Source organism: Trichosurus vulpecula, chromosome 1 (assembly GCF_011100635.1).
Source record: "Trichosurus vulpecula isolate mTriVul1 chromosome 1, mTriVul1.pri, whole genome shotgun sequence".
NCBI lineage: Eukaryota > Metazoa > Chordata > Mammalia > Diprotodontia > Phalangeridae > Trichosurus > Trichosurus vulpecula.
This window is the reverse complement of record NC_050573.1, coordinates 6,077,422-6,105,285: the sequence shown is the minus strand read 5'-3', so window position 1 is coordinate 6,105,285 and position 27,864 is coordinate 6,077,422. Positions and strand designations below refer to the sequence as shown.

The 27,864-nt window shown below is 37.4% G+C and overlaps 1 protein-coding gene across 1 annotated transcript; it reads right to left on the bottom strand.

Moving 5' to 3' along the window:
* Positions 1–1,099: 1,099 nt before the first annotated feature.
* On the bottom strand, positions 1,100–26,803 carry LOC118845933 (vomeronasal type-2 receptor 26-like). The gene is made up of 6 exons (XM_036754064.1): positions 26,523–26,803; positions 23,491–23,782; positions 18,211–19,014; positions 6,169–6,393; positions 5,074–5,197; positions 1,100–2,064 (listed from the first exon to the last, which is right to left on the bottom strand). The coding sequence occupies exons 1-6, from the start codon at positions 26,783–26,785 to the stop codon at positions 1,100–1,102; spliced, it is 2,673 nt and encodes an 890-aa protein (XP_036609959.1). The 5' UTR covers positions 26,786–26,803.
* Positions 26,804–27,864: the final 1,061 nt, after the last annotated feature.

Genomic DNA, 27,864 nt, shown 5'->3' with positions numbered 1-27,864 from the left:
TTCACATTGGGGAAGTATAGTTCATGAATGTAAGAGTAGTACATGTGAATGTCAGTGAGACCAAGGGCAATGCCTGTCTCCTTTTATAGGGGAGGTAGGGTTGGGGAAATAAATCATGTCAAAGATGGAACTGGAAAGTTACAGCAAGAGGAAACACCAGAACATCAATAGTTACGTTGAATGTAAATAGGATTAGAGCAGGAAGTGAGGTGCAGAGAAAAACTGAATCAGGCACTAGAGTCAATTATGAAGGAGGGGAGATGTTCAAGATGGGGATAACATTATATAATAGCCAGGAAAATCTGGATTGGCTGTCTAATTTTTGGGGAGAGAGAGAAAGAGAGAGACAGAGACAGAGAGAGAGAGAAAGAGAGACAGAGAGAGAGAAGGAGAGAGACAGAGAGAGAGGGGGAGAGAGAGAGAAGAGAGAATTTGTTATTGAATGATGGAGGACAGAAAGCCTAGAAGCAGCTATGGCAGACAAAAATATTCAGAAACCTCCCTCCAAAAATGAATTAAATGATGAGGAGATGTGACAGAAAGTGTAGCTGGTAATGGAAAATGTAATGAAGGAAGGAGCAAAGTAGGTCTCTGTGGGTGCTAGAACGTGAAAAGAGAAAGAAGAAAGATTTATGATGAAAAGATTGTTTATTATACGGCAGGCATTCCAAAGAACATAATGGAAGGGATTATGGAGTATTGAATAGGACACTGAAGAGAGTTTTGAGGTAGATGGGAATGAGGAATGAAATACATGATATTGAAGGTGGGGTACCCTTTGGAAGCTGCACATTCAGTATAACTAGAATTGTTCAAACAAAAAGGGTGGTGCTGTCCCAAACATTTTGTTCTTAGTCTAGAAAGCACGTAAGTGAATGGCAAGATGTCTACCAAAGGAAACAGGTGATTAGAAATGTCACTGTCATTCCACCATCATGACTTTATGGGAAGTTTGTGTTTTCACATATTGAGAAAGCTCAGGAAGCTCATCTCAGGACAGTCACAAACAGGAGGAAATATGGTATGGAATTCTACGATCCTGAACAAGAGTCAAGAGATGGGATGTCCCATGGCCCCTGCCATATTGGTATACTTATCCTTAAAATTGGTTATGATTCTGGAAGAAATTAGCAGACGCTGATGTAGAGTGATTCCTGCCCCTATGGTCTACTTTATTCTTGATACTTTCCTGAGTGTTTCTGTCTGGTCTAAGCAGAATCATGTAACATTTGGGAATAAAGATGCAGCTCAGTATCCCAGCACTGGATGCCAGGATGGAAAAGATTTCCACAGTAACTGTGGCCTTGCCCTTGGCACTTTGGTGTGTTGGGAGGAAGGAGACCCAGACACTGCAGAACACCAACATGCTGAATGTGATGAACTTGGCTTCATTGAAGGTGTCAGGAAGGTTCCTAGCCAGGAAAGCCACTGTGAAACTGCACAATGATAGGAATCCCACGTAGCCCAGGACAGAGTAGAAGGCAGTGACAGAACCTTCATTGCACCCAATGATGATCTGTCCTGGTTCAGAGTGTATATCACTCTCTGGGAAAGGGGGAGAGATTCCTAACCAGATGCCGCAGAGAATCACTTGAATCCCAGAACAGATAATGACAACAGCGTTGGATACTCTGGATTGCACCCACATTCTACCTCTGTTCCCTGGTGTTGTAAGCCTGAAAGCCAGGACTACCATAATGGTTTTGGCGAAAATGGAGGACATGGCTACAGTGAACACAATCCCAAAGGTTGTTTGTCTAAGGAGGCAGGTGACTGACGTTGGATGGCCAATGAAGAGCAAGGAGCAGAGGAAACAGAAGTTGAGGGAGATGAGGAGAGTGTAACTGAGGGATCGGTTGTTGGCTTTCACTATGGCTGTGTCTTGAAACTTCACAAATATACAGAGAATCAGAGCTGTCATTAGAGAGAAAGAAAGAGCCACACAGATTAGTGCCATCCCCAAAGGTTCTGAAAAATTCAGGAAAGTCACAACTTTGGGGAGGCATTGATTTCTTTCCTTGTTTGGATACTCATCTTCTGGGCACTTCACACAATGCTTCATATCTGCAAGGGACAGACAATTTCTTAGGATGTTAGATTCAGTAAATTGTCTCCTTCCCCATACACAGAAAATATGTATGATTGCTCAAGATTGTGTTTATTACTTCACAAGGCATAATATACTTTTTATGCTGGGAGATGGTCATTGATAAGCAACCTAGTGCCCAATCTAGGCTCACTCTATTCACAATAATTATTTACAAATTTGATTTTATTTTTTTCAGTATTCAGCTTTTCTCACATAATACAAGCTTTTCCTATGAGTATGATACAGTGAACAAAGAAACTGCAGTCCTTTTATACTGTTCTCTCCATCTTCTCTAAAGCCATTAGGTTGTAGCAATAACTCTAGATTTAGATAGTCTGAAAAGTTTGCTAGATATTAAATATTAAATGAACAAACCATTAACTGCCTACTGTGATTCAGGTGCTTGAGTTGTAAAGACAATGAAGCAATAACTACTCATAACTCCAAAATTCTAATAGGACATAGCTGGTAGTACAACTTGCCTTTTTTAATTATTCTTCATGGTGATATTCAGCAAATTTATAAACATCCATTGTTTATGGCAGTCACATGACTAGATCAGCCAAATAATCTACCCTTATTAAATTGAATGATAATGCACTATATCCTGATTCCTTCAAGTGGTGACGATACACCTCAATTGTTCACTAGGCATAATCAGTGAATGGACACATCTTTAGATGTCACAGCAAATAGGGTTGGGATAGCTGAAGGGCTTGATCTCATCTTCAAGAGCTTCTGCAATTCCAGTAAGCTAGATGGCATAGTAAATGTTAGTTCTTCGTATTGGAGAGTGGAGACTATATTTGAGACAAATTTCAGAGATGCGATGGATTGGCTGGGCAAGAGTAGAGTGCTAAGCCTTAGCCTTGGTCATAGCCTAGTTCTCCCTCCTTTGTCCCAGGGAGGCTTGTTAATTTTTAAACATCAGGAAGACTTGGACATTTTTTTTCTGGCATGCTTGCATCACCTGTATAATGGCTAAACACAGGATGCATATTTGGAGAAAAGGACAGACAAGATGCAGTGAGGAAAGGAGATTCCAGGTTCTCCAAAAAACATAGAAAAACACTACACCAAACCTAAGGATAGATTTTTAAAACTCTAGCAAAAGGATTATCAGGAGCTGTGAATTACTCCCCTTTGTTTCATTTTCTCAAAGATTGAGTACACTTCTTTCTGTACTGTCTATATGTGCTTGGGGCCTTACTTTTATAGTAGGGGAAGAGTTCTGCTGATGAATATGTCTTTGGGTAAAGAGACATGGCCTATGAAGGGAGATGTACACTGGGTGTGGCCTTGCCTATATGGTGCTTGAAAAGCCTACTGAGATTCTACATTGACAATGCGGTTGGAGATGTAAAGTTATAACCCCTGGAGGCAACTGACAGCTTGGAGAGTCCAGAATATGGAAGAGGTTTAAAGGTAAATATAGATGGGAGGGTTCCCAGAAGACGGTATAGAACAATGCATAATCAGTGATGTGGTGGTGGAGGGACCCTAAAATAGCTTAGAATCTTCTCTCATACTGGCAATAATTAGCATTGTTCAGGGTATGAGACATCATGGAAAAGTGTAATCCATAGGGCAAATCCTACAAGACTGTGGTAGAAGTTCCCTAGAGGAGAGAACCTAGAATGGATACCTTGGAAGCTTTGATTATATGAAGAACATATGAAAAGAAGAAAGAAAGACAACATAATTATAGGGGTCGTGCATCATAGGACAAAAGTCTATAGTGTATTGAAAGACAGGATGGATAGTGAAGAAATTAAGAGAAATCCTTTTTGGAAAGGGATTCATAAAATGACATTAAATTTAAAAAAAATGAGGAACAAGACTATCTGAAAGTGGGAAGATGTAGGTAGAATCTACTTGACTGAGAGGTAAAAATATAGGGAGGAGGATAGTATCACTATACAAAAGCATGAGAAAAAATTTACTAGTAAAGAAAAACCCAAAGATAAAAGTGTAACAAACAATGAGAAGGGATATAGGAGAGGAAGAGATCCAGTAGGAACATGCAACCTTTAAAAAAAGATTAAGGTAAAGTAACTGAAGGATGATAATACTCTTTTCACCACAGAAAAGGGAAAATTATATCTTGAAAGAAAGTCAACATTTAGATACAGAGGAAAATATAAACCTACCCCCTTATAGCTTTTATATGTGGATTTAATAAATAATCTTAAAATGAGTGAAAGACTGGATAAGAAAACAAAATCTTATGATCTATTGCTTATGAGAAAGACATTTGAAAACAGAACCAGAAAGAAAAGCTCAACCATAAGCATTTTAATCTTATCTCTAATTTCTTCTAGTTAGTGATGTCTTTGTGGTGTATAACTACTATTGGAGTCAGTGGGTAAAATGCTATGCAGACTTCAGTCAGTTTATTTTAATAATTTCAAATTGTTTTCAAAAGTGGTCATACTGATTCACAGCTGGAATCAATGATATCCTGGTGTGCCAATTTTTCCACAACTTCTCATGAACTGAATATTCCTTCATTTTACAATTTGATGAGATTGAGGTGAAATCTGTGAATTGTTTTGATGTGCATTTCTCTTATTATTAGAAATTTGGAGTACTTTTATATGGTGGCCAATAATTTGCAATTATTCTGTTGAGAACCAATTATTCATTTCCTTTTTCACTAATGTATTGAGGAATGACTGTTGCTCAGCCATAAATGTACATATGCATAAAAAAGACCATGCAAATATGTTTTACAAAGAGACAGGTCAAGATAGCTATTTTTTTTTATTTTGTAGGTTTCATTTTGTATAGTAAAGTCATACAGGACACCAAATTCTCACCATTTATTCAAGCCACTTGTCTTTAGCTCAGAACTTTTCCCAACTCACTTTGCTCCTATATATGCTACTGTTCAGGCAGTGATGGAGTTGTATGTTACCCTAGAGCAAAGCACCAGTTTATTTTGTCCATTGTGTGTAGGAGGAAGACAATCTACAGGCACTTACTCATCTGATCAGAGATCTCCCCGTCAGGGCACAGAGAACCATTGAAACAGCAGATGGGTTCTCCTTCCAATGGAGTTTGCCTGAACCCAGGACCACAGCTTTCACTGCACGTGGAACAGGGAATCTAGTGACAAAGGAGTAAAATACATAATGGTCCTGGAAATTAACAGGGCAGAGGATAGCATATCATTATTAGAGAGTGAATGATATTGATCTGGGACAAAGAAAGCTTATTCTATAGGAGAAATATGAGAATTGTTCATACATCAATGGAATGTCACTAGAAGGAGCACTGATCTAGGCTGAAAACCGAGACCTGAGTGCTATCCACTAGCTGTGGATAATTAGATGAACTTTTTTAAACTTCTTGGTCATTAATCATTTGTATAGGAGGAATTTGAAAAAGATGCTATCTTATGGTCCTTATTTATGTAGCGTTTTGTAATTCTCAGTGTCAACTATGTCTTTTTAATGGAAGGAAATATAAGTGATTGACAAATATATTTAAGCAGTCTGCATGTAGGATGTAGGACACAGATAACTCAAAGACAAGACTGATTTTTGTTGTTAATTTTAATAGAAAAGGTAAATTCCATAGTCTTATAGTGAAATAACTTGTTTGGTTCAGAAATACATTAGTTTCAGAAATGTCCAACTCATTACTCAGCTCCATATAGGCATAGTCCTTGGAGGACTGACTATAACTTTTTCACTGAATTAATATAAACAATTGTTTGTCATCATTTGCAAAAATGCCAGGAAGTTGACAAAAACACTGGCCTTGTGACCAGAGGACATTAGTCAATCACTACCTCTTTATGTTTTTTATTTCTCTCAAATGACATGGATAAGCAAGTGAGCTCTTAAAAAGTCCACTTGAGTTCTATTTGCAATGACACTAACTATCCCAAGTTTAAAATCCTCTGGTGGATTGCTTGTTTGATCTTTTTTCACCCAGAAGCTTTCTGTGAAGGTAAAGGATAGCACTGTCCAGGGAGGATTTTCTGCCCATGAAAAGGGATGTTTTTGGAGCTAAGCAGGTAAAATTTGTTCTCCTGATTAGATAATCAGGTTGATATTACAATTGTTTCTGACCTCGTAAAATGTCTGGCCCCACACTATGGCCTCCTCATTAATGTTGAAAACTTGACCAGTCTCAGCCTTGGGGATAAACTGTCCAACTTCCACCAGAGCATCAGTATCCACAGTAATTACATAGTTCAGGATGTTATATTGAGCCTCAGGGTTTCTATTCTCATCCATGAACACCTGGTCACCAGCACTGTTGTTAAACTGTATATTCTTTAGAAATGAGTGGAGCTATAAGAGAAACAAAGGGCCCAATCACTATCTGGTGCCTAAGGTCAGTAAACTCCTAGAAGGAAGGCTTGTGAGTGGTATTAGTCTATAGTTGACAAGATTTTATTAAGTACATATATTTTTTTGCCCCAAAAGAAGAACTGAAGATGCAAATGAAGATAAAATAAGTCTCTGCTCTCAAGGGTCTTATATTCCAATTGGAGGTTAAAGACGCAGATAAATAAAATCATATGTAGTCCCTATAAGCTTTGTCCAATTCTCATGCTTAATTATATGCATATATATACACATACATACATATATACATGCATATATATATAATTTACTTTTTATATGTATATATGTGTATACATATATATGTATGTCAAATTTATGAAAAAGGTTACATCTTCCCCTCAAGCTTTCAGGCATGTTGCTGAGGGGTTCTTGGTTTTGCTTTCCACTGCAAACATTTTAAGCTTCTCCCCCATTCTCTCATGCTCTCTCAAAAGTTAATGAACAGTGATTAATGCCCCATTTCATTTAATCAATTAACATCAGTGAACTTTTACTTATTTCAGAGTTATAAATAAATACACATAAGCAGGCACACACATAATCACACACTTCTATTAGTCGGTTCTTTCTTTGGATACATATAGCATCTTTTTAATATGTAATTTATAGCTAATTTGCATATTTATAACAGTCAAAATGACATTTACTCGAAGTCATTCTTAAAAAAATTATTGCTGTTACTATATACAATATTCTGTTGGATCTGCTCTTCCTTATTTCATACAACTGTCTCTATGCTTTTCTGAGTTTATCTTGCTCATAAATTCTTATAGTACAGTAGTATTCCTTCACAATTATGTAACACAGCTTGTTCAGTGATTCCCCAATTAATGGGCATCCCTGCAATGTCCAGTTCTTTCCCACCCGAAATAGATCAGTTATAAACATTTTAGAACATATAGGTTATTTTACTTTTTCCCTAATGATCTTTGGAATAGACCTAGTATGGGTATTGCTGGGTCAAAGGGTATAGGCAATTTAACAACTCTTCAATCATAATTCCAGATTCCTCTATGAAACGCTTGGATCAGTTCACAATTCCACCAAAAACAAACAGAACTCCTCATTAAAGGAGTGAGCTAAAAATGGCGGTACCTGCCCCAGATCCCTTGGAGGCATTTGGGAAATGCCAAAAGGAAATTTTGTTGATGTTCCAGCAAAAGAGATTCTTGTTCTTATAGTTATTGCTTTCATTGTGTGTGATGTCCTTCCCTTCTTTACCTCCCTGTAGTCTTTCAAACTGTCAATCAACATCTTCTTGATACACTTTTCTTTTTTCAAGGTCTTAATGACACTATTTTCTCCTGATTCTTCTCCTGCTTTCTTGACCATACCTTCTCAGTTTATTTTTCTCCTGATTCTTCTCCTGCTTTCTTGACCATACCTTCTCAGTTTATTTTGGATGATCTTCATCCAACTCATGCCCACCAAATATGAGAATCTTACATCAACCTCCTCCTCATAAATCTGACCTCAAAATAAACAAGAAAGAAGTTAAGGAAGTGAATAGAATTTAATAAAACATAGATATGGTGGACCTCTGGAGAAAACTGAATGGGGCTAGAAATGATTATACTCTTTTCTCAATAGTACATGGCACCTAAGCAAAAATAGATTATGTACTAAGGCATAAAAACCTCTCAGTCCAGTGCAGAAAGGCAGAAATATCAAATTAATCCTACTCAGATCATGATGCAATAAAAATTGTATGTAATAAAGGACCATGGAAAGATAGACCAAAAATTAATTGGAAACTAATCTAATCCTTAAGAAGGAGTGGGTCAAAGACCAAATTATAGAAACAAGCAACAACTTCATTCAAGAGAATGACAATAATGAGACAACATACCAAACATTATGGGATGCAGTGAAAGTGGTTCTTAGAGGAAGTTTTAATCTCTGAATGCTTACATGAATAAAAGAGAGAAAGAGGAGATCAATGAATTGGGCATGCAACTGAAAAGCTAGAAAAAGAAGAAATTAAAAATTCTCAATTAAATAACAAATTAAAATACTGAAAATCAAAGGAGAGATTAATAAAACTGAAATTAAGAAAATCATTGAACTAATACATAAAACTAAGAGCTCATTTTAAGAAAAAAACAATAAAATTGATAAACCTTTGGTTAATTTGATTAAAAAAAGAAAGAAGAATACCATATTACCAGTATCAAAAATGAAAAGGGTGAATTCACCACCCATGAAAAGGAAATTAAAACAATAATTAGGAATTATTTTGCACAATTATATGCCCATAAATTTGACAATCTTAGTGAAATGAATAAATATTTATAAAAATATAAATTGCCCAGATTAACAGAAGAGGAAGTAAAATACTAAAATTGCCCCTTCTCAGAAAAAGCAATTGAACAACCCGTCATTGAACTCTCTAGGAAAAAATTTCCAGAGCCAGATGCATTTACAAGCAAATTCTACCAAACATTTAAAGAACAGTTAGTTCTGATACTTTATAGAGTATTTGGGAAAATAGGTGAAGAAAGATTCCTATCAAATGCTTTTTATGTTGCATTTGTGGTACCTAAACTAGGAAGAGTCAAAACAGAGAAAGACAATTATAGACCAATGAATACATATGCAAAAATTTTAAATATAATATTGACAAAAAGATTTCAACAACTTATCACGAAAATAATACAATTTGCTCAGGTAGGATTTATACTAGGAATGCAGGGCTGGTTTAATATTGGGAAAGCTATAATTGATCATGTCAACAACAAAACTCACAAAATCCATATGATTATCTCAATAGATGCAGAAAAAGCTTTTGACAAAATACAACACCCATTCCTATTAAAAACACTAGAGAGTATAGGAATAAATGGAGACTTCCTCAAAATGATAAGTAGCATCTACCTAAAATCATCTGCAAGCATTTTATGTAATGGGGGTGAGCTAGATGTGTTTCCAGAAAGATCAAGCATGAAACAAGGATGTCCATTATCATCTCTGTTATTCAATATGCTTTGGCAATAAGAGAAGAAAAAGAAATTGAAGGAATTAGAATAGGCAAAGAAGAAACTAAGGTATCATTCTTTGCAGAGGACATGATAATACACTTGGAGAATCCTAGAGAATAAAGTAAAAAACTACTTGAAATAGTAAATAACTTTAGCAAAGTTTCAGGATATAAAATAAAGCCACATAAATCATCTGCATTTCTATATATTACTAACAAAGCCCAACAGCAAGAGATAGAAAGAAAAAATTCCATTTAAAGTAACTGTAGGCATTATAAAACGTTTGGGAGTCTACCTGCCAAAACAAACCCAGGAACTACATGAACACTTTTCACACAAACAAGTAAGATCTAAATAATTGGAAAAACATCAGTTGCTTGCAATTCTTTTTTTCCCTTTTTATTATTATTTTTTTAATTTTTAGTTTACAACACTAAGTTCCACAAGTATTTGGGTTCCAAATTCTCTCCCTCCCTCTCCACCCTCTCCCCACAAGATGGCATGTAATCCAATGTAGGTTCTACATATACCTTCACATTGAACTTATTTCTATAATAGTCCAGTTGTAAAGAATTATAACCAATGAAATGAATCACGAGAAAGAAGAAATGAAACCAAAAAAGAAAGAAAAACAGGAGAGCAAATAGTTTGCCTCAATCTGCATTCAGACTCCAAAAATCTTTCTCTGGATATGCATAGTTTTTTTCCATCATGAGTCTCTTGGAACTCTTTGAACCTTGCATTGATGAGAGGAGCAGAGTCTATCAAAGTTAGTCCTTACAAATACCAACTGTCTATAATTGTGTATAATGATCTCCTATTTCTGCTCCTTTCACTCAGCATCAGTTCATATAAGTCTTTCCAGGGTGTAATGAAGCCCTTGTGCTCCTCATTTCTTTTTTTTTCATTTCAGCCTTTTTAGTTTTTTCCTTTATTTCTTTATTTAATATTTTTTAGTTTTCAACATTGATTTCCACAAGATTTTGAGTTACAAATTTTCTCCCCATAACTACCCTTCCCACACCCCAAGATGGCATATATTCCAATTGCCCTTTTCCACAGTCTGCCCTCCCTTCTGTCACCCCACTCCCCTCCCCCTCTTATCCCTTTTCTCCTTACTTTCTTGTAGGGCAAGATAGATTTTTATACCCCATTGCTTGTATGTCTTTTTTTGAGCATTTGTTTTAGAACTTTGAGTTCCAAATTTTCTCCCTTCTTCCCTCCCCACCTACCCTCCTTGAGAAGGCAAGCAATTCAACATAGGCCACACATGTATCATTATGCACCATGTCCATAAGAATCATGTTGTGAAAGACTAGCTACATTTCCCTCCATCCTATATTCAATTTTATCCCCTTGTCCCTGGCCCTTTTCAAAAGTGTTTGCTTTTGATTACCTCCTTCCCTGATCTCCCCTCCCTTCTATCATCCCTTCTCTTTTATCCCCTTCCCCACTACTTTCCTGTAGGGTAAGATACTCAGTTGAGCGTGTATTTTATTCCCTCCTTAAGTCAAGTCTGATGAGACCAAGATTCACGCATTCCCTTTCACCTGTCCCCTGTTCCCCTCTCATGGAACTGCTTTTTCTTGCCACTTTTATATGAGATATTTTACCCCATTCTACCTCTTCCTTTCTCCTTCTCCCAATATATTTCTCTCTCACCCCTTAATTGTATTTACTTATTTATTTTTAGATATCGTCCCTTCATATTCAACTCACCCTGTGCCCTTTGCATGTGTGTGTGTGTATTCCCTTCAACTATACTGAGAAAATATATATACCTTATACAGAGAAAGGCTTCATGATTTACAAATATCATTTTTCCACATAGGAATGCAACCAAAACAGTTCAACTTTAATAAGTACCTTATGATTTATCTTTCCTATTTACCTGTTCATGCTTCTCTTGATTCTTGTATTTGAAAGTAAAATTTTCTCTTCAGCTTGTGGCTTTTCTTTTTCAAGCATGCTTGAAAGTCCTCTATTTTATTGAAAGTCCATATTTTGTCCTGGAGTGTTATACTCAGCTTTGCTGGGTAGGTGATTCTTGATTTTAATCCTACCTCCTTTGACCTATAGAATATCATATTCCAAGTTCTTCAATACTTTTATGTAGAAGCTGCTAGATCTTGTGTTATCCTGATTGTGTTTCCGCAATACCTGAATTGTTTCTTTCTGGCTTCTTGCAATATTTTCTCCTTGGCCTGGGAACTCTGGAATTTGACTATAATATTCCTAGGAGTTTTCTTCTTGGGCTCTTTTTCAAGAGACAATCACTGGATTCTTTCAATTTCTATTTTACCCTCCAGTTCTAGAATATCAGGCAGTTTTCCTTGATAATTTCTTGAAAGATGATGTGTAGGCTGTGGCCAACTTGTACACTTCTCTCCCCTGATCCAGCAGTTTTCCCACTTACCTGCTAAGTTGTCTTTGGTGTTTGTGGGTTGACAAGCCTGGTAGCTGCCACAGCTCAGTGACTGAGGGCCCTACAGCTTGCTCCACCCGATCTCCTCAGTGCCTGGTCTGTCCTAGTGAGGCCCACACTGGGCTGCACTCCCCTCCCAGGATGGGGCAATAGACCCTTTCCAGCCATCATCCAGGCTGTCTTGGGCTGGAGGCCTACTTCCGTCTGTTATTTCATGGGTTCTGTAGCTCTAGAATTTGTTCAGAGCTATTTTACAGGTGTTTGGAGGGATTTGGGGGAGAGCCTAAGTGAGTCACTGTTTTCCAGATGCAATCTTGGCTCGCCCCCCCACTTCTCATAACAAAATAGTGTTCCATGACATTCATATATCACAGTTTGTTTAACCATTCCCTAATTAATGGGCATCCCCTTGATTTCCAATTCTTTGCTACCACAAAAAGAGCTGCTATAAATATTTTCATACATATGGGTCCCTTTTCCTCTTGTGTGATCTCTTTAGGTATCTTTAATTTCTTCGTCTGAAAACTGCCTGTTCATATTCTTTGACCATTTCTTAATTGGGGTATGACTTGAATTCCTATAAATTTGGCTCAGTTCCTTTTGTATTTTAGACATGAGACAGTTATCAGAGACACGGGTTCTAAAAATTCTTTCCCAATTTTCTGCTTCCCTCCTAATCTTAGTTGCATTGGCTTTGTTTGTACAAAATCTTTTCAATTTGGTATAGTCAAAGTTATCCATTTTTCATTTTATGATGCTCTCTATCTCTTGTTGGGTCATGAATTCTTCCCTTCTCCATAAATCTGACATGGAAACTATTCCTTGCTCTCCCAAATTGCTTATAGTATCAGCCTTTATTCCTAAATCATGAACCCATTTTGACTTTTTTTGGTATACAGTGTCAGATATTGGTCTATGCACACTTTCTGACATACTATTTTCCAGTTTTCCAAGCAGTTTTTGTGAAACAGTGAATTCTTAACCCAGAAGCTGGATTCTTTGGGTACATCAAAGGGTAGATTGCTATAGTCATTTACTACTGCATCTTGTATACTTAACCTATTCCATTGATCCACCACTCTGTTTCTTAGCCAGTACCAAGTAATTTTGATGACTGCTGCTTTACAATACAGTTTAAGATCTTGCATGGCTAGACCACCTTCTCTAGCATTTCTTTTCATTAATTCCTTTGATATTCTGGACCTTTTTTCCAGAGGAATTTTGTTATTATCTTATCCAGCTCTGCAAATTACTTTTTTTGGTAGTTTGAATGGTATGGTACTGAATAAGTAAATTAATTTAGGTAAAATTGTCTTTTTTATTAAGTTGCTCACATTTCTAACTAAATTAACTTTCTTATTCAGCACCATACCAATCAAACTGCCAAAATTATTTTATAGATTTGGAAGAAAATAATGTCAAAATTCATTTAGAAAAACAAAAGATCCAAAATATCAAGGGAATTGATAAAAAGAAATTCTAGGGAATATGGTCTAGCCATATCAGATCTTAAATTGTATTATAAAGCAGCAATCATCAAAACCACTTGGTACTGGCTAAGAAACAGAGGGCTAGATCAGTGGAATTGGTTAGGTACACAAGAAGCAGTGGTCTATCCTACTGTTTGATAAACCCAAAGACTCCAACTTCTGGAAAAGGAAATCACTGTTTGACAAAAACTGCTGGGAAAACTTGAAAAAGTATGGCAGAAACTGGGCATAGACCAATGTCTGACACCATATACCAGAATAAAGTCTAAATGGGTACACAATCTAGGTACAAGGCTAATTACTAGAGATAAATTAAGGGAGCAAGGAATAGTTTATCTGTCAGATTTATGGAAAATGGAGGAATTTACAACCAAACAAGAGAAAGAATACATTATGAAATGCAAAATGGATTATTTTGACTACATTAAATTGAAAACTTTTTGCATAAACAAAGCCAATGCAAACAACATTAGGAGAGAAGCAGAAAACTGGAATTTTTACCACTAGTGCCTCTGATAAAGGCCTCATTTCTAATGTGTATATAGAGAATTGAGTCAAATTACAAGAATACAAGTCATTCCTCAATTGATAAATGGTCAAAGGATATGAACAGGCAGTCTTCTGAGGAAGAAATTAAAGCTATCTATAGTCACAAGAAAAAATGCTCTAAATCCCTATTGATTAGAGAGATGCAAATCAAAACAACTCTGAGTTACAATGTCACACCTAACAGATTGGCTCACATGACAAAACAGGAACGTGATAAATATTGGGGAAGATGTAGGAAAGTTGGAACAAGAGTTCATTGTTGATGGAGCTGTGAGCTGATCCAACTATTCCCAAATGGCTGTAAAATTGTGCATACCCTTTGACAGAGTGATACTACTTCTAAGGCTATATCCCAAAGAGATCATGAAAATGGGGAGAAGACCCACTTGTAAAAAATATTTATAGCAGCTCTTTTTGTGATGGCCAAGAACTGGAAATTGAGGGAATGTCCATCACTTTGGAAATGGCTGAACAAATTGTAGTATGCTGGAATACTACTGTGCTATAAGAAATGAGCAGGTGGACTTCAGATAAACCTGGGAAGACTTATATGAACTGATGCTGAGTGAAGTGAGCAGAACCAGGAGGATATTGTTCACATTAACAGCCACAAGGTGTGATGACTGACTTTGATGGACTTAGCTTTTATCAGCAATGCAAGGACCTAAAACAATTCCAAAAGACTCATGAAGGAAAATGCCATCCACACCCAGAAAAAGAAATAAGGATTATGAATGCAGATAGAAGCAGACTGTTTTCTTTTTTTGTTTTGTTTTATGTTTTTCTTTCTCACAGTTACTCTCATTCTAATTTCTTCTCTAGAACACAATTAATGTGAGAATATGTTTAATAGGAATGTGTATGTAGAACCTATATTGGATTGGATTGGGGAGGGGAAAGGGAAGGAGAGGGAAAGAATTTAAAACTCATGGATGTGAATGTTGAAAGTTAAAAATAAATTAATTAATTAAAAAAGAAATAGAGGATTTTCAAGCATTCTTGATAAAAGGTCAGAACTGAACAGAAAATTTGCAATTCAATCACAAGACTCAAGAAAAGCATCAAAAAGAAGGCATGAAACAGAAATCATATGAGATTCAATAAGGTCAAACAGTTCACATTCCTACATGGAAAGATGACACAAGTAATTCCCCAGAATTTATCATTCTATGGCAATTAGAAGGAGTCTACATAGACAGAAGGTGGGGGTATGAGTTGATTATGTTGGAATGGTTTCAAAAAATTAAAAGGTGAGATAACAGGGACACACTGGGAGAAGGGGGAAAGGAACAGAAGAAAAGAGAAAATATCCTTTCCTAAAAGGGACATGAAAGGAAGAGATTTTACTCTGAAAAAAATAGGGGAGGGGCTTGAACCTCACTCTCACAGTAATTTGGTGGAAGAGGGAAAAATACAAAGGTGGGCATAAAAATCTGTCTTATCAAACATGGAAATAGGAGAAAAAGGGGATGAGAGAAAAGACATGTGATAGAAGGGAGTATGGATTAATTGAGGCAGTCATCAGAAGAAAAATGGACTTTTATGGAGAGGGAGAAAGAAAGAGAGAGAAAAAAATACAAACATAAGAAAACAGATTGAAAATAATACACATCTGGTAATTTTAATGGTGTATATGAATGAGATTAGCTCACTCACAAAAAGAAACAGCAGAATAGATTAGAAACATCAATGCAACAAGGTATTGTTTATAGGAGACACACTTGAAAAAGAAAAGGACACACACACACACACACACACAATTAAAATAAGGAGCTGGAGCCAAATATATTATCCTTTACTTAAATAAGAAAAGAAGATATGGAAATTATGATTTTATACAAATCAAAACCCAAAATAGAAGTAATTTTAAAAATATTTGGGAAAATCACATTTTTCTAAAATGAAAAAGGTACCATAGATAGTGAAGCAATATTTTTAAAAGTTTATGAGAAGTTTCTCTGATAAAGGAACTGAGTCAAATTTGTAGAAATAAGAACCAAAAACCAATTGACAAATACTCAAAGGATATGAAGGCATTTTTCAGAAGAAATTCAAGGTATCTATAGTCATACGCAAAAATACTCTGAATATTGATTAGAGAAATGAAAATTAAAGCAATTCCCTGATACCTTCTCATACTTATCAGATTGACTAGCATGACAGAATACAAAAATGACAAATACTAGAGTGGATGTGGACAAATAGGGACACTGATGCACTGTTGGTGGATTTGTGAACTGCTCCAACAAACCTGGAGAACAATTTAGAGCTATTCTTACAGGGCAATATAACTGTACATATCCTATAACCCAACAATACCACTACTAAATCTGCATCAGAAAGATACCAATCTAAAGGGAAAAGGACATATACATACAAAAACATTTGTAGCAGCTCTTTGTTTGGTGGCATGGAAGTGGAAATTGAGGGGATGCCCACCAATTGAAGAATGGATTGACAAGTAGTGCGTGATTGTGATAGAAGACAATTTTGCTATAGGAAATGGTCAAGTGCATGGCTTCAGTAAACTTGGAAAGCCTTACATGAATCTGTGAAAAGGGAAGTGAGTATACTGAGAGAATGCTGTACCCAGTATCAGCAATATTGTGATGATGATCAACCATGAAAGACTCAGTCACTCTGAGTAGCACAACAATCCAAGAAAATTCCAAAGGCCCCACCAAGGAAAATACTAGAGAGAAGTAAGAGTTCTGATTACTGACTGAATCATACTTTTAAAAACTGTATTTTTCTTGCTTTTTCTAACATCACTAATATATAAATATGAAGATATATTGCATGACTTCACAAGTAAAATTGATATCATATTCCTTGTTTTCTCAATGTGAGGAGGAGCTGGAGGGAGGAATAGATTTTGGAATTTAAAATTCTAAAAAAAAGTTAAAATAAAAAACAGAACATAAAATAGTGTATATGATAAACACAGAAAAAACACGGAATGATCTGTATGACCTGATACATAGAAATAAGCAGAGCCAATAAACAAAATACAAAAAATTGCAATAATGTAAATAAAAAGAATAGTGAATCCTCCCTCCCCCCAAAAGTATATATAACAAAATAAAAATGATCAAGCAGGACTCAGAATGAAGAGATATGAAAAGACATCCCAATCTTACTCCAGCATGAAGGTGGGACGTCAACAGCTGTTACATTTTTGGACTTTTTAAATTCATCATTCAGTTGTGCTAGTTCATTTTTCCTCTCTAAAAATTCTATTTGTCATATCAAAGTGGGTTTTAAGTAGGGATTTTGGAGGGTATTATGGTATACTACAATGATGTAAGAAATAGAAAATATCAATAAAGATTATCTTAAAATAACTGGGTACCTTGTAGATGTCTGAAATTCCACATGTTCAAAATTGAACTCACTATCTTCTTCCCTTGCAAGCTCTTCCTTACTGTTAACTTCCCTTTTACTGCTGAGGGTGCCACTATACTCCCAGTCACCCAGGCTCCCAACTTAGAAGTCATCCTTGACTCCCCATTTTCTCTTATTCATGCATATACATTTATTTTTTACCAAATTCTGTTGTTTTACATTCATAACCTGTCTCATATTTTCCATCTTCTCTCCTCTGACATTGCAACTAGCCTGGTTCAGGCACCCTTCATTTCAAGCCTGGACTATTGCAACACTGAGATGGTTGATCTGCCTACCACAAATTTCTCCTCCACCCAGCTCTCAAAAAGGTTTTTCTGAAATCTCAAGTTTGACTTTGGCACTGATGAATTCCAGTGACTGTAAACTACAGAATCAAGTATGAAACCTTCTCCATTTTACCTCAAAGTCTCCCATAATCTGTCTCCTACCTTTTGGGAAAATATTATTGGAGCTATTGATACTGGTATCTTTGCTGTCAGCTTCAGGCATCCTGGCTATATTTCATGCCTGGAATGATTTCCCTCCTCATCTATGCATCCTAAATTACCTAGCTTCTTTCAAGTCCCAGCTAAATCGCCATATTCCATAGGATTCTCTTCACAATTTTAATGCCTTCTCTCTGTTGATTATTTCATGTTTATGCTTCATATATCTTGCTTATACACATTCTTTGCATATTATGTCCTCTAATTGACTAAACTATTTGAGATGAGAGATTATCTTTTACCTTTCTTTGTATCCCCAGGCCTTAATACAGTGCCTGACAAATAGCAGCACTTAATACATATTTCCTGAATGTCTGACTGATTCCCAGGTCAAATATAATTTGGGAGAATACTAGCCAATGCACTTCGTGGTCAGGTTGCCATTGCTTGGCAGTGGAAAACACATAACTTCAAGGCAATATTACCTTCCATGGATGAGGCACCCAGCTTTCTCCCTTTACCATGGATCTTTCTTCTGATTTGATCAAAAACATTTCATGAAGGGTCCAAGCCACAGCATAGACACCATTGTAGATGCTGTAACTCAAGTCAGACATGGTCATGTCAAAGTAAAGCAAAGGCAAAGTCTCCAATGAGGCATTTGATGAACATTTCTCTTGCTCCAACTTTTCAATTTCATCTGTACATAAAAATGCTGAGTACCAAAATTCTTTCAGTAAAATATCCTCCGAATATTTAGCAGGGTTCACAGTCCTGAGGAAATGCTTAAAACCTGGAACATCATTTGTTAGGTGTGAAAATGTAAGAGCCCCATGGAATATATAACCATCAATAAATTGTGGTCTCATGGTAATGTCCCAGTGAGAGGTGATGACCCATACCTTAGCAATTGTGACAGGAGGAGTTTGTGAATATCTCAAGATCATTAACGAATCTGTGTCCCCATGAATGAAAATCACTTTAGATGTTGATGCAATGATCTTGGGCATGAATGCCACTTGTGATTCTGTGTGGCTTCTCTCACTAACAGGGATCTTTTCTGTGAAGGACACACAGACACCATTATTTTCCATCTCCAAAATTATTTCCTGAAGAAATTCCTCACCTCTCAGATCATCCACTGTCACCAGACCTACCCATGTCCATTCAAAATGAGTCATAAGTCTGACCAGACCTTTATGTAGGGAAGAGTCCTTGGGGGCCATCTGGTAAAGAGAAGGAAAGTGAACCTTGTCACACAGGATGGGATCGTATGGCCCAAAGGTGATCTAGATGTGAAAGAAACATGAGGAAATCTGAAATCTAAGAATATTGTCATGGCGATTATGTAAATGTGGGATTGAAACCATTCAACTTCATTTTAGATTTGATACTTTAACTGCGAGACTATTTCTCGACTAATCAAAGACCTTAGGCTAACTGTGAGTCATCTTTGAATTTATTGAATTACATGAAATGAAGCTGAACAGGAAAACTGCTTCAAGACCATGTAAAATTTGTTCATGCCTCATTATCTATAAATTATCAGAGACCTATAATATAATCTGTTGTTTCATTACCCAGACATTTTCAGTAAGTTCAATTTTTCCTCAACCGAAAAGAGGCCGAGAATTAACTAGAGACAAATAGAAATGTAATGTTAGACAATTCACTTTCAAATGTTAGGATTTGTTAGCAACTGCTGATTCTTTGTGATTGTAAGTGAATTCATCACAGCTGGTATCAACAAACTCCCTAAAACTGTAGAGATAGGAAGTCAAAATTTAAAAAATAATGTTAAAATTGTTGTTATGGAGGCTGAGCCAACAAGGTGAAGTAAAGGTAGGGACTTTCCTGAAATCTTCCCTAAACCCTTACAAATACTTTTAAATAACGATTACACAAATTCTAAAGGATAACTTACAAAAGATGGAGTGAAGCAATTTTCCAGCCAAAGACCATTTATAAGGATGGCAAGAAAGGTCTGTTGCAACAGGGTGAGAAAGGAGGTTGGTCTAGCACAGGCTGTATCAGCACAGCCTGTGTCCCAGAAAACCCAGAGCAGTCCTCAGTATTACTGAATCAGTGGCACCAGTGGTGGTTTCCAGACCTCTCTGCACACAGATGCCAAAGACAATTTGAAAGTTCAGCAGAAAAAGATCTTTCTCATTGGGGTGAGACTGTTGAACAGTCTAACACAGGCCACCCCACTGTAGTCCAGCCCTAGCAAACCTGGACCAGCCCTTGGGAGCATTGAATCAGCAGCAGCAGCAGTTGCTTCTGGAGTTCTCAGCCCACAGATGGCAAGGGGATTGAACAACTGGCCAGAAAGAGATCACAAGGGTCTCTTTGCTAGCACTGAGGCAGAACTCTGTTGCTTGGCCCATACTCGGATCCTGATCACAGTTCCGAGTGGCAATCTTAGGGCAAGGAGGATCACTAGCACAGTAGAAGTTGCAGCTGCAGTGGAGCAGAGACCCTCTGCACAGTTCCATGACTGAAAAGAGTGCTTGTAGTCCCTCACAGATCAGAGCACAGGCCAGGAGAGTAGTAAACAAACCTCTTGTTAGATCATACCACCTTGGAAGAACTGAAAATTTATAGGCCCCTAGAATTATCTCTCCACAAAAACCTTTTAGTTTGGGACAGTGTGCCCTTCACCCTGGAAGCAGAGGCCTACTTTAACAAAGAGTCAAAAGTCAAGTAATAAGCTGGGAAAATAAGCAAACAAGGGGAAAATAAACTCTGCCTATAGAAAGTTATTATGGTGACAAGGAGGATCAAAACACATGCTCAAAAGAAGATAACAAAATCAAAGCTCCAGAAGCAGAAGTGTTAGTCCCCACAACCACTCAAAGGAACAGCCCTGTCTGGCTAGTTCAAAAGTCAGATGGAATGTGGAGGATGACAGTAGATTATAGAGAGCTGAACAGAGCGACTCCTCCCCTGTATGCTGCTGTTGCAGACACTGTTACTTTAACAGAGAGAATACAGAAACATGAAGGGACTTGGTATGAAGTTATTGATTTGGTCAATGCCTTCTTTATGATCCCAATAGACCCCAAGCAATGGGATCAGTTTGCTTTTACTTGGCAAGGCCGACAGTATACATTTACATGCCTGCCACAAGGATATCTTCATAGCCCAACTATCTGCCACAGGATTGTAGCTGAGCATTTAGATGAATTAAAGTTATCTGGTGTACAGCTTACCCACTATATAGATGACATCATGATACAGGGAGAAAATATAAAAGAAGTGGAGAAGAGTTTGACACTATTAATTGGCCATATGAAAAGCAAAGGATAGAAAATTAACCTTGCAAAGGTTCAAGGGCCAGCTCAAACTATAAAATTTTGAAGGATACAGTGGAATAAGGGACTGCGAGAAATTCTCCCACAAGCTCAACAAAAAATCCAGGATTTTCCCACCCTGAATAATAAGAAAGAGGCCCAAAAGTTCATAGGGCTATTTGGTTATTGGAGATACCACACCCCAGACCTGGCCAAATGGTAAAAGAGGTACAAAAAGGCATTGAGGACAATCCCCTAAAAAGTATAATTGGCTATGTGGAAAAAGTGGCACAAAAATTCATATGATTGAGATGGAGTACTGTCGTGCCATAAGAAATGGTGAGGGGCATGGTTTAAGAAAAAAGAATGTAAAGGTAGTCATGCAAACTGAAGAGAGAAAAACTAGGGGATCATTGTGCACACTAATAGCAATGGTGTAATGATGATCAATTGTGAAAGACCTGGCTATTCTAATTAATACTATAGTCCAAGACAATTTCAGAGGAATCTGGAATAAATCTGGAAAAAATAATCCACCTCTAGAGTGAGAACTGATGAAGTCTGATTGAAAACTGTAGTATAATTTCCTCATTTTATTTCTTGATTTTTTGAAACATGGCTAATATGTCAATATGTTTTGAATACCTACACCTGTAAAATTTATATAATATTCCTACTGTTCTCAGTGGGGGAGAGATGGGTGAAAAAGAGGGAGATAATTTGGAAGTCAAAATGCAAAAAGAAAAGAATGTTAAAAGCTGTAAATTAAAATGATAAAAATATAAAATAAAAATCAGGGGAAAATTCCTTGGAATATCATTGCTCAATAACAAAAAAAAAAAACAAAAAAAAAGTTGGATTCAGAGAAACCTGGGAAGATTTGTATGAACTGATACCAAAGGAAATAAACACACTCAGAAGAAAAAATATATACCAACTATGTAAATAAAAATGCCTTTGAAAGCCAGGAGACATCTAATAGTTGACAATGGACAACTATGGCTGCAGAGGATGATAATAAACTTTGGAAAAGTAATGTAATTCAGAGTGAGTCATAGCTGCATATGCTTCAATAAATCTATTGGGATATTTGTTTACTTCTGAAAGTTCCCTACATTATCATTCATTAGGTTTGCTTTAAAATTTTCAAATTTAACACTGACAGCTCATCAATCTTTAACACCCAGCACCCATTCAGTGTAGAAATTTAAAAAAGCTGTTTCATGTCTCTCCCTGTCTGTACCTAGTTAGTTTTTTTTTTCCTTAGACAGAGAAGCATTTGAAACTATCCACAGCAAAATTTTATTTTTCCTGTGAGGGTTAAGGTTGAATCATGCCATTTCTTCTTTTGTCTGTGGTATGGAGGAAATGTTACAGTAACTGATCTTTGACATTAAAGCCAAAGTAGATTTTAAGAACAAAAATGACATCTATGACCTCATGCATTTTATTCTCATGTTTTCATTTAATAGTGTGAGGGAGAGAGGAAATATATATTAGTAAGCTCTCTTTTTTAGTGAGTGGATCACTTCTTAAAGGTGCCCTTTCTTTCCTCTCTCCAACAACTAAAACACACTCTTTTTACTGCTCCGCAAAATCTGCACTTTCTACACCAATGCTCAGTATGCCTTTTATTGAAAGAAGCATTATTTGGGGGGAAAGTGATGGTAATATTCACAGACAACAAACAGCTTGAGGGTAAAACACAAATAACATAATGTAGTGCTTGGAGCAATGAACTAGTATTGAAAACAGAAGGGTTTTAGTCCCAGCTCTTTCATCAATTATATCTGAGATTTCAGTGAAGCTTTTTCATCCCCCTGATCCTTAGGGACCTTCAGGATCCCTTCATGTGACAGAAGTTAGGTGACACTGTTTAAGTCAGTAAAGAGGACAGCTACGTGATGCGTTGGATGGACTGCCAGACCTGGAGTCAGAAAGTCCTGAGTTCAAATTTGAACTCAGACAGTTACTAGTTGTGGGACCGTGGGCAAAGTACTTAACCATGTTTGTCTCAATTTCCCCATCTGAAAAAATGAGCTAGAGAAGAAAATGGCCAACAATTTCAATGCCAAGAAAACCCCAAATAAGTAAAGAGTTGCATATGATGGCAAAAACTGAACAACATTTACAAAATATAAGGATCTAGGAGGTATGGCACTCAAGGGCATGCCTAAACTCTTCCATGTATAGTTGGCCAAAATAGTAGCAATTATATCATTGGTGTAGGTATTTCTAGGCAAGACACAGCTTCTCCCAATTCAAGTTAGCACCTTCTCTGAAATTTACAACCTCTGAGACTTACTTGGTGTACTCTGAAGTGAAGAGACTTGGCAAGAGTCATACAGCCATTGTGTGATTGAGGTAGCTTTTTAAATTTGGGCCTTCTGACTTCAAGGTCCATCCACTAAAACATGCTGCCTCTCAGGAGTCTGATGAAGCCTCAGAAGTGTCAGGGTCAATAGCACTCACCTGTGGATATTTGTAGAGTTCCAGCAGGGTCCCCATCTGGACAGACAGAGCTGATGTGGCTCCTCCAATAACAGCTACAGACTTGTCCTGCTCCCAGCAGCTGTAGTTAGGTAGGAGCTGGCTATGCGCAGACAGCCACGGCAGGGAGCTCTCCAAAGTCCTCTCATCACTGTGGTAGGTGTTGTAGAGGTGGAATCCCAGGGTGAGGTTGGGCAACAGGTTAGGGTTCTTGTTGATCTCCTCTACAGCAAACCTTAGGGTCAGAGCTTGTTGGTAATTTTTGTATAGCCACCTAAAGGTGAAAGAGTCAGAACCCATTAATAACACCTGTAAAAGGAATTCATTTAAGGAAGGAGGATATTCCAGCCATGTGACAGTCAAATCTAAGGACTCTAGTTCATTTTGAATGTATCAATAACAGCCTTTCTTTTTCCTTTACTCCTTCCCTCTTGTAACTGAAATGTTGAGGACAATTTGCTTTGAGTTCCTGGTATGGTTCTATATTCCAGGGTCACTCACTCATTCATTCATTAATTCAATATATATATTGAACACCTACCATTTCAGAATCACTGGATTTAAGAATTTGAACATCATCTAATCCAACTCATTCTCAAAAAGATTTCCCAGTCTAACATTAGCTGTAAGGAATATAGTAACCTCCCCTAAGAGATAAATAAAGAGGACCCGAAAAGTTAAAAAAAAACAAAGAAACAAATCCTCAATTATCCTGTAAGAGTAAGACCAGAAGTAACTGCCAAAAGCCATGTTCTCTTCTGGAGTTTATTGAACATGAACTCACTCACAATTTTCCCCTGTCCTCACCAAGATTTAGTCAGCACCAATCATGAACCTGTGTTCACAACCCAAGTATAATCTTCTATAGTCCCTGCTCCCACAACTTATCCTGCTTGTCCCTGAAAACCCTATATAACTCTACCATTCTTCCCATTCCTCAAACAGCTAACACCATGTAGGACAACAGAAAAATGAATTGTGTCCACTCAACCTACCCACCCCGCACCTTTGTGAACATCTCTCTGACTGCGCAAAAACTACCTTCCTATAGTTTCTCTATGTGAGCTTCTTTTTGGTTCTGTCCAATGCTGCCATGTCTCCTAGGAATACCAGTCCTGGCAGATTTCTTTCAGAAGCATGTGTGACTAACAATTCAGAATCTGCTCCCCTTCACCACGTTTTCTGACTTAGTGAAAATAGAGGAAAAGGGCTGAATTGGGAACCCTGTGCTTCCGTGTCACTGGCCTCCTTTTCCTTGACACCAGCACTGTGTCTTTGCATCTAATCAGCATATCTTTTCCCAGGTAGTATAAATGGGAGATATGGGATACTGCTGTTTTTCCTGCTTGATATTCTATTTCTGATTCTGTGTTATGACGATACCTAACAAGAGTATGTATCCATAAGTTATCAAAATATTCCCTGACATCAAAAAGCTTAGGATACAGTCAAGAGAAGCATGATTGACCCACAGACCTGTCAAATAAGGCAGTGGCAAATATTTGACCTGTGGCTAGTACAGAGAAATTTAGGAATGCTGAGCAGGGGGAAGTTCATTCCCAATAGAGGAAGATGGGGATTTTCATGGGTGGAGACAAGGATCTTTCAGGAGAGAAAAATCTGTGGACATGGGCACAGAAAAATGTTTAAGAGATAAGATGCACTCCAAGATTGTCCCTACATAATGTGCTAGCAGATGTTGTCTAAGGGCCTTCAGGTCAAGATCAGGAGATATTCAGACCTCTCATCCTCTTTCCTCACCTTTTCCCTTCCGTAGTAGGGACTGAGAAAAACAAAAAAAAAATTGTAAATTACGATCAAGAATGTAGTCAAACAGCCCAAAACTAATGGTCTAACAGATCACACATTAATGTCAACATGTTCCAAAATATTTACAATCCAGAAATATTACTCCAGCAACTATCCTCATTAAGGCAATTCAGATCTGTATTCCTGGAGGTGAAGGCAAACACAAGAGATTGTTAAGGTCTTCCCAACTGACTTTCTCTCTATTAACTGCCCTTTTTCTGAGAATTTGTAACCCAGTATTCATCCTTTCTTCATTCACACTTACTACAATTAGATCAGGGAGAAAGGAATCAATTACCCTCTCAACATGAACAAACATTGTTCTGAAGAAAAAGTATGTCAAAAGCTACAAGAGGCAAAAAAAGAAATTTGGTTCACAATGGCCTTTTTGTCCACTGCTACACATAGTGTGGGAGCACGTTTATCTATCTCTTGCCAACTATCATCCCCTTGGCCTTGGTGGTGTACAATAATGAAACAGAAAAGATTTGGGAATGTCTTAAAATATTCAAGAAATACAAGCAAATAATAAAACATTCCTTATTTTAGAGCAATGGAGATAAAATACAGAGAAAGGAAAAGAAAAGCACAAAGAGAATGCAAAATACAGAAAGAAACCAAAAACAATAGAGATGCACAGACACAGCAATATACAAAAGAGGTCAAAATTGCAATCTTCCATGTCCTCATCTTTCATGTCCCCAAACTATTCTTTCAAATCCCTTGTGAGGGCTATGGATTGCCAATAGCCTTGCAGTGAAATCAGACAAGGATATCATGAGAAGCAATATGTGCGTGTGTATTCAATTTCTATTGCAAATATTCTTATTGTTTATATTTGAGTTTTCATGGCTAGATACTGGGCTCTTGCGCATACTGGAGTTGTTCACATGAGCATAGATAAGAAAAAGTTCCAGATCTCTACACTTCCTCAAGATCAGTGAGAACAGGGATTGAGAGACACAGATGCAAACACAAATATAAATAAGAAGACAGAAAGATGCAAAAAACAGTGAGACAGAGAGAGATAAAAACAATCTTTCACTTGATGGATGGAAACTGACCATGCACAATACAAATCAGAGAAGAAAGGATTGAAGATACCCTCAGATCAGCAGGCAAGGTCCCACCTTCTTGCCTTTCTCTTCCACAAACAAATGTATAGTCATCAGCCCTCTCAGAGGCATATGCAGACTGACACTTACTTATAATTCTGACAGTTCTTGTCAGGTTTACTTCCAAAGAGTCCTGCTCCTGTGACACTGCTCACTTCAACTGAATACATGGGGAGAAAAGTCCCAATCATGAAATCCCCATTTCTGACAAGTATGGGACTGATTTGAGGGAAGCAGGGTGCCTTCTCTGTCCTATTCTCAGAGGCTGAAAGCTTCAGCAGGAGTAACAGGAGCAGGACAGAAAGCAACAGAGAAATCATTCTCTGAACAGGAATACACACATCCCTGAACATCAGATAAATCTTTAAGCCTGGAAGGTGCCAAAACTGCCAAAATTAGATAAAAGTTAAGTATTTGAGGCTTGGTCAGCTGAGAAAATTCCTGGATTGGCAATGTTTTGTTTTGGGGCAGATGACCAGGTCAAATCCTCCCTCCACATCTGAGGAAACACATAGACACTAGCTCTGCCCGTGTCAATAACAAGGACAGTGATATAAGACAAAGGGGGTAATTATAAGGCTTCTCTGGCTCCTAAATTCTGCTCTGTCTCCCAGTGACCTTCTGGTTATTCACTGGTAATTTCATCCACAGAGACATGCGGATCCAGGAGGAGTTCTGGAGACCATTCTTCCCTCAAGCATCTCCAGCTGTGTCTCCACATCCATAGCAAAAACACTAGAGAAAAATATGTTTTGGAATCTCTGACCCTGTCATTAACAGAGAACGGAGACAACTTCACAGGAGCCCTCATGGAGAAGTTTGTGTATCCCTGTGTCACTCAAGAGACAGCACAATCCTGGAGCTGGCAGATGTCACATCAGGTAGATTTTGATGTGAATAAACCCAAAAAAATGTTTCAGAAAGGGCAGCTGGCCTGAGAGTTTACAGGACTGTGATGATAACTGACTTCTGAGTCAAGATCCATGTTGTCCTTTGATGAACTCACAAGTGCAGTCTCTCCCTGTGGCCAGAATCATGAAAATCAGAGAGACTTAGGGAGTAAAAATGGGGCATCAGATAGTCCAGCTGGTCCCTGAAAAGAATAACCATCTACAATTCCCAGATTTACTGACCCCCATTCCCTGATATCTTGCCATACTCATATGCTCTGGGAAGGCATATTTTTATCCAGACTCTTAGGATTTTTCATTGGTTATAATTTTTCTTTACAACTTGATTCCGTAATTTTTTCTCTGGATGTGAATACCCTGTTCTATCATGAATCTTTTGTAGCTGTTTTAGAACTGCATTGCTGACAAGAGTCAAGTTTATCAAAGTTAGTCACCACAGAAGCAATGTGTCTATAGTTGTGTACAATGTTCTAGTTCTGCTCCCTTCACTCATCATCACATAATATAAGGTGTTCGAGGTT

Excerpts from the sequence above, each read along its gene's own strand:
- LOC118845933 (XM_036754064.1), bottom strand. The coding sequence starts at position 26,785 with ATGTTCAGGGATGTGTGTATTCCTGTTCAGAGAATGATTTCTCTGTTG. Across the intron at positions 6,394-18,210 it reads GGGTGCCTCATCCATGGAAG|CTCCACTCATTTCTAAAGAA; the intron begins GTAATATTGCCT and ends TTTCTCTTATAG. Across the intron at positions 2,065-5,073 it reads GGAGATCTCTGATCAGATGA|ATATGAAGCATTGTGTGAAG; the intron begins GTAAGTGCCTGT and ends TGTCCCTTGCAG.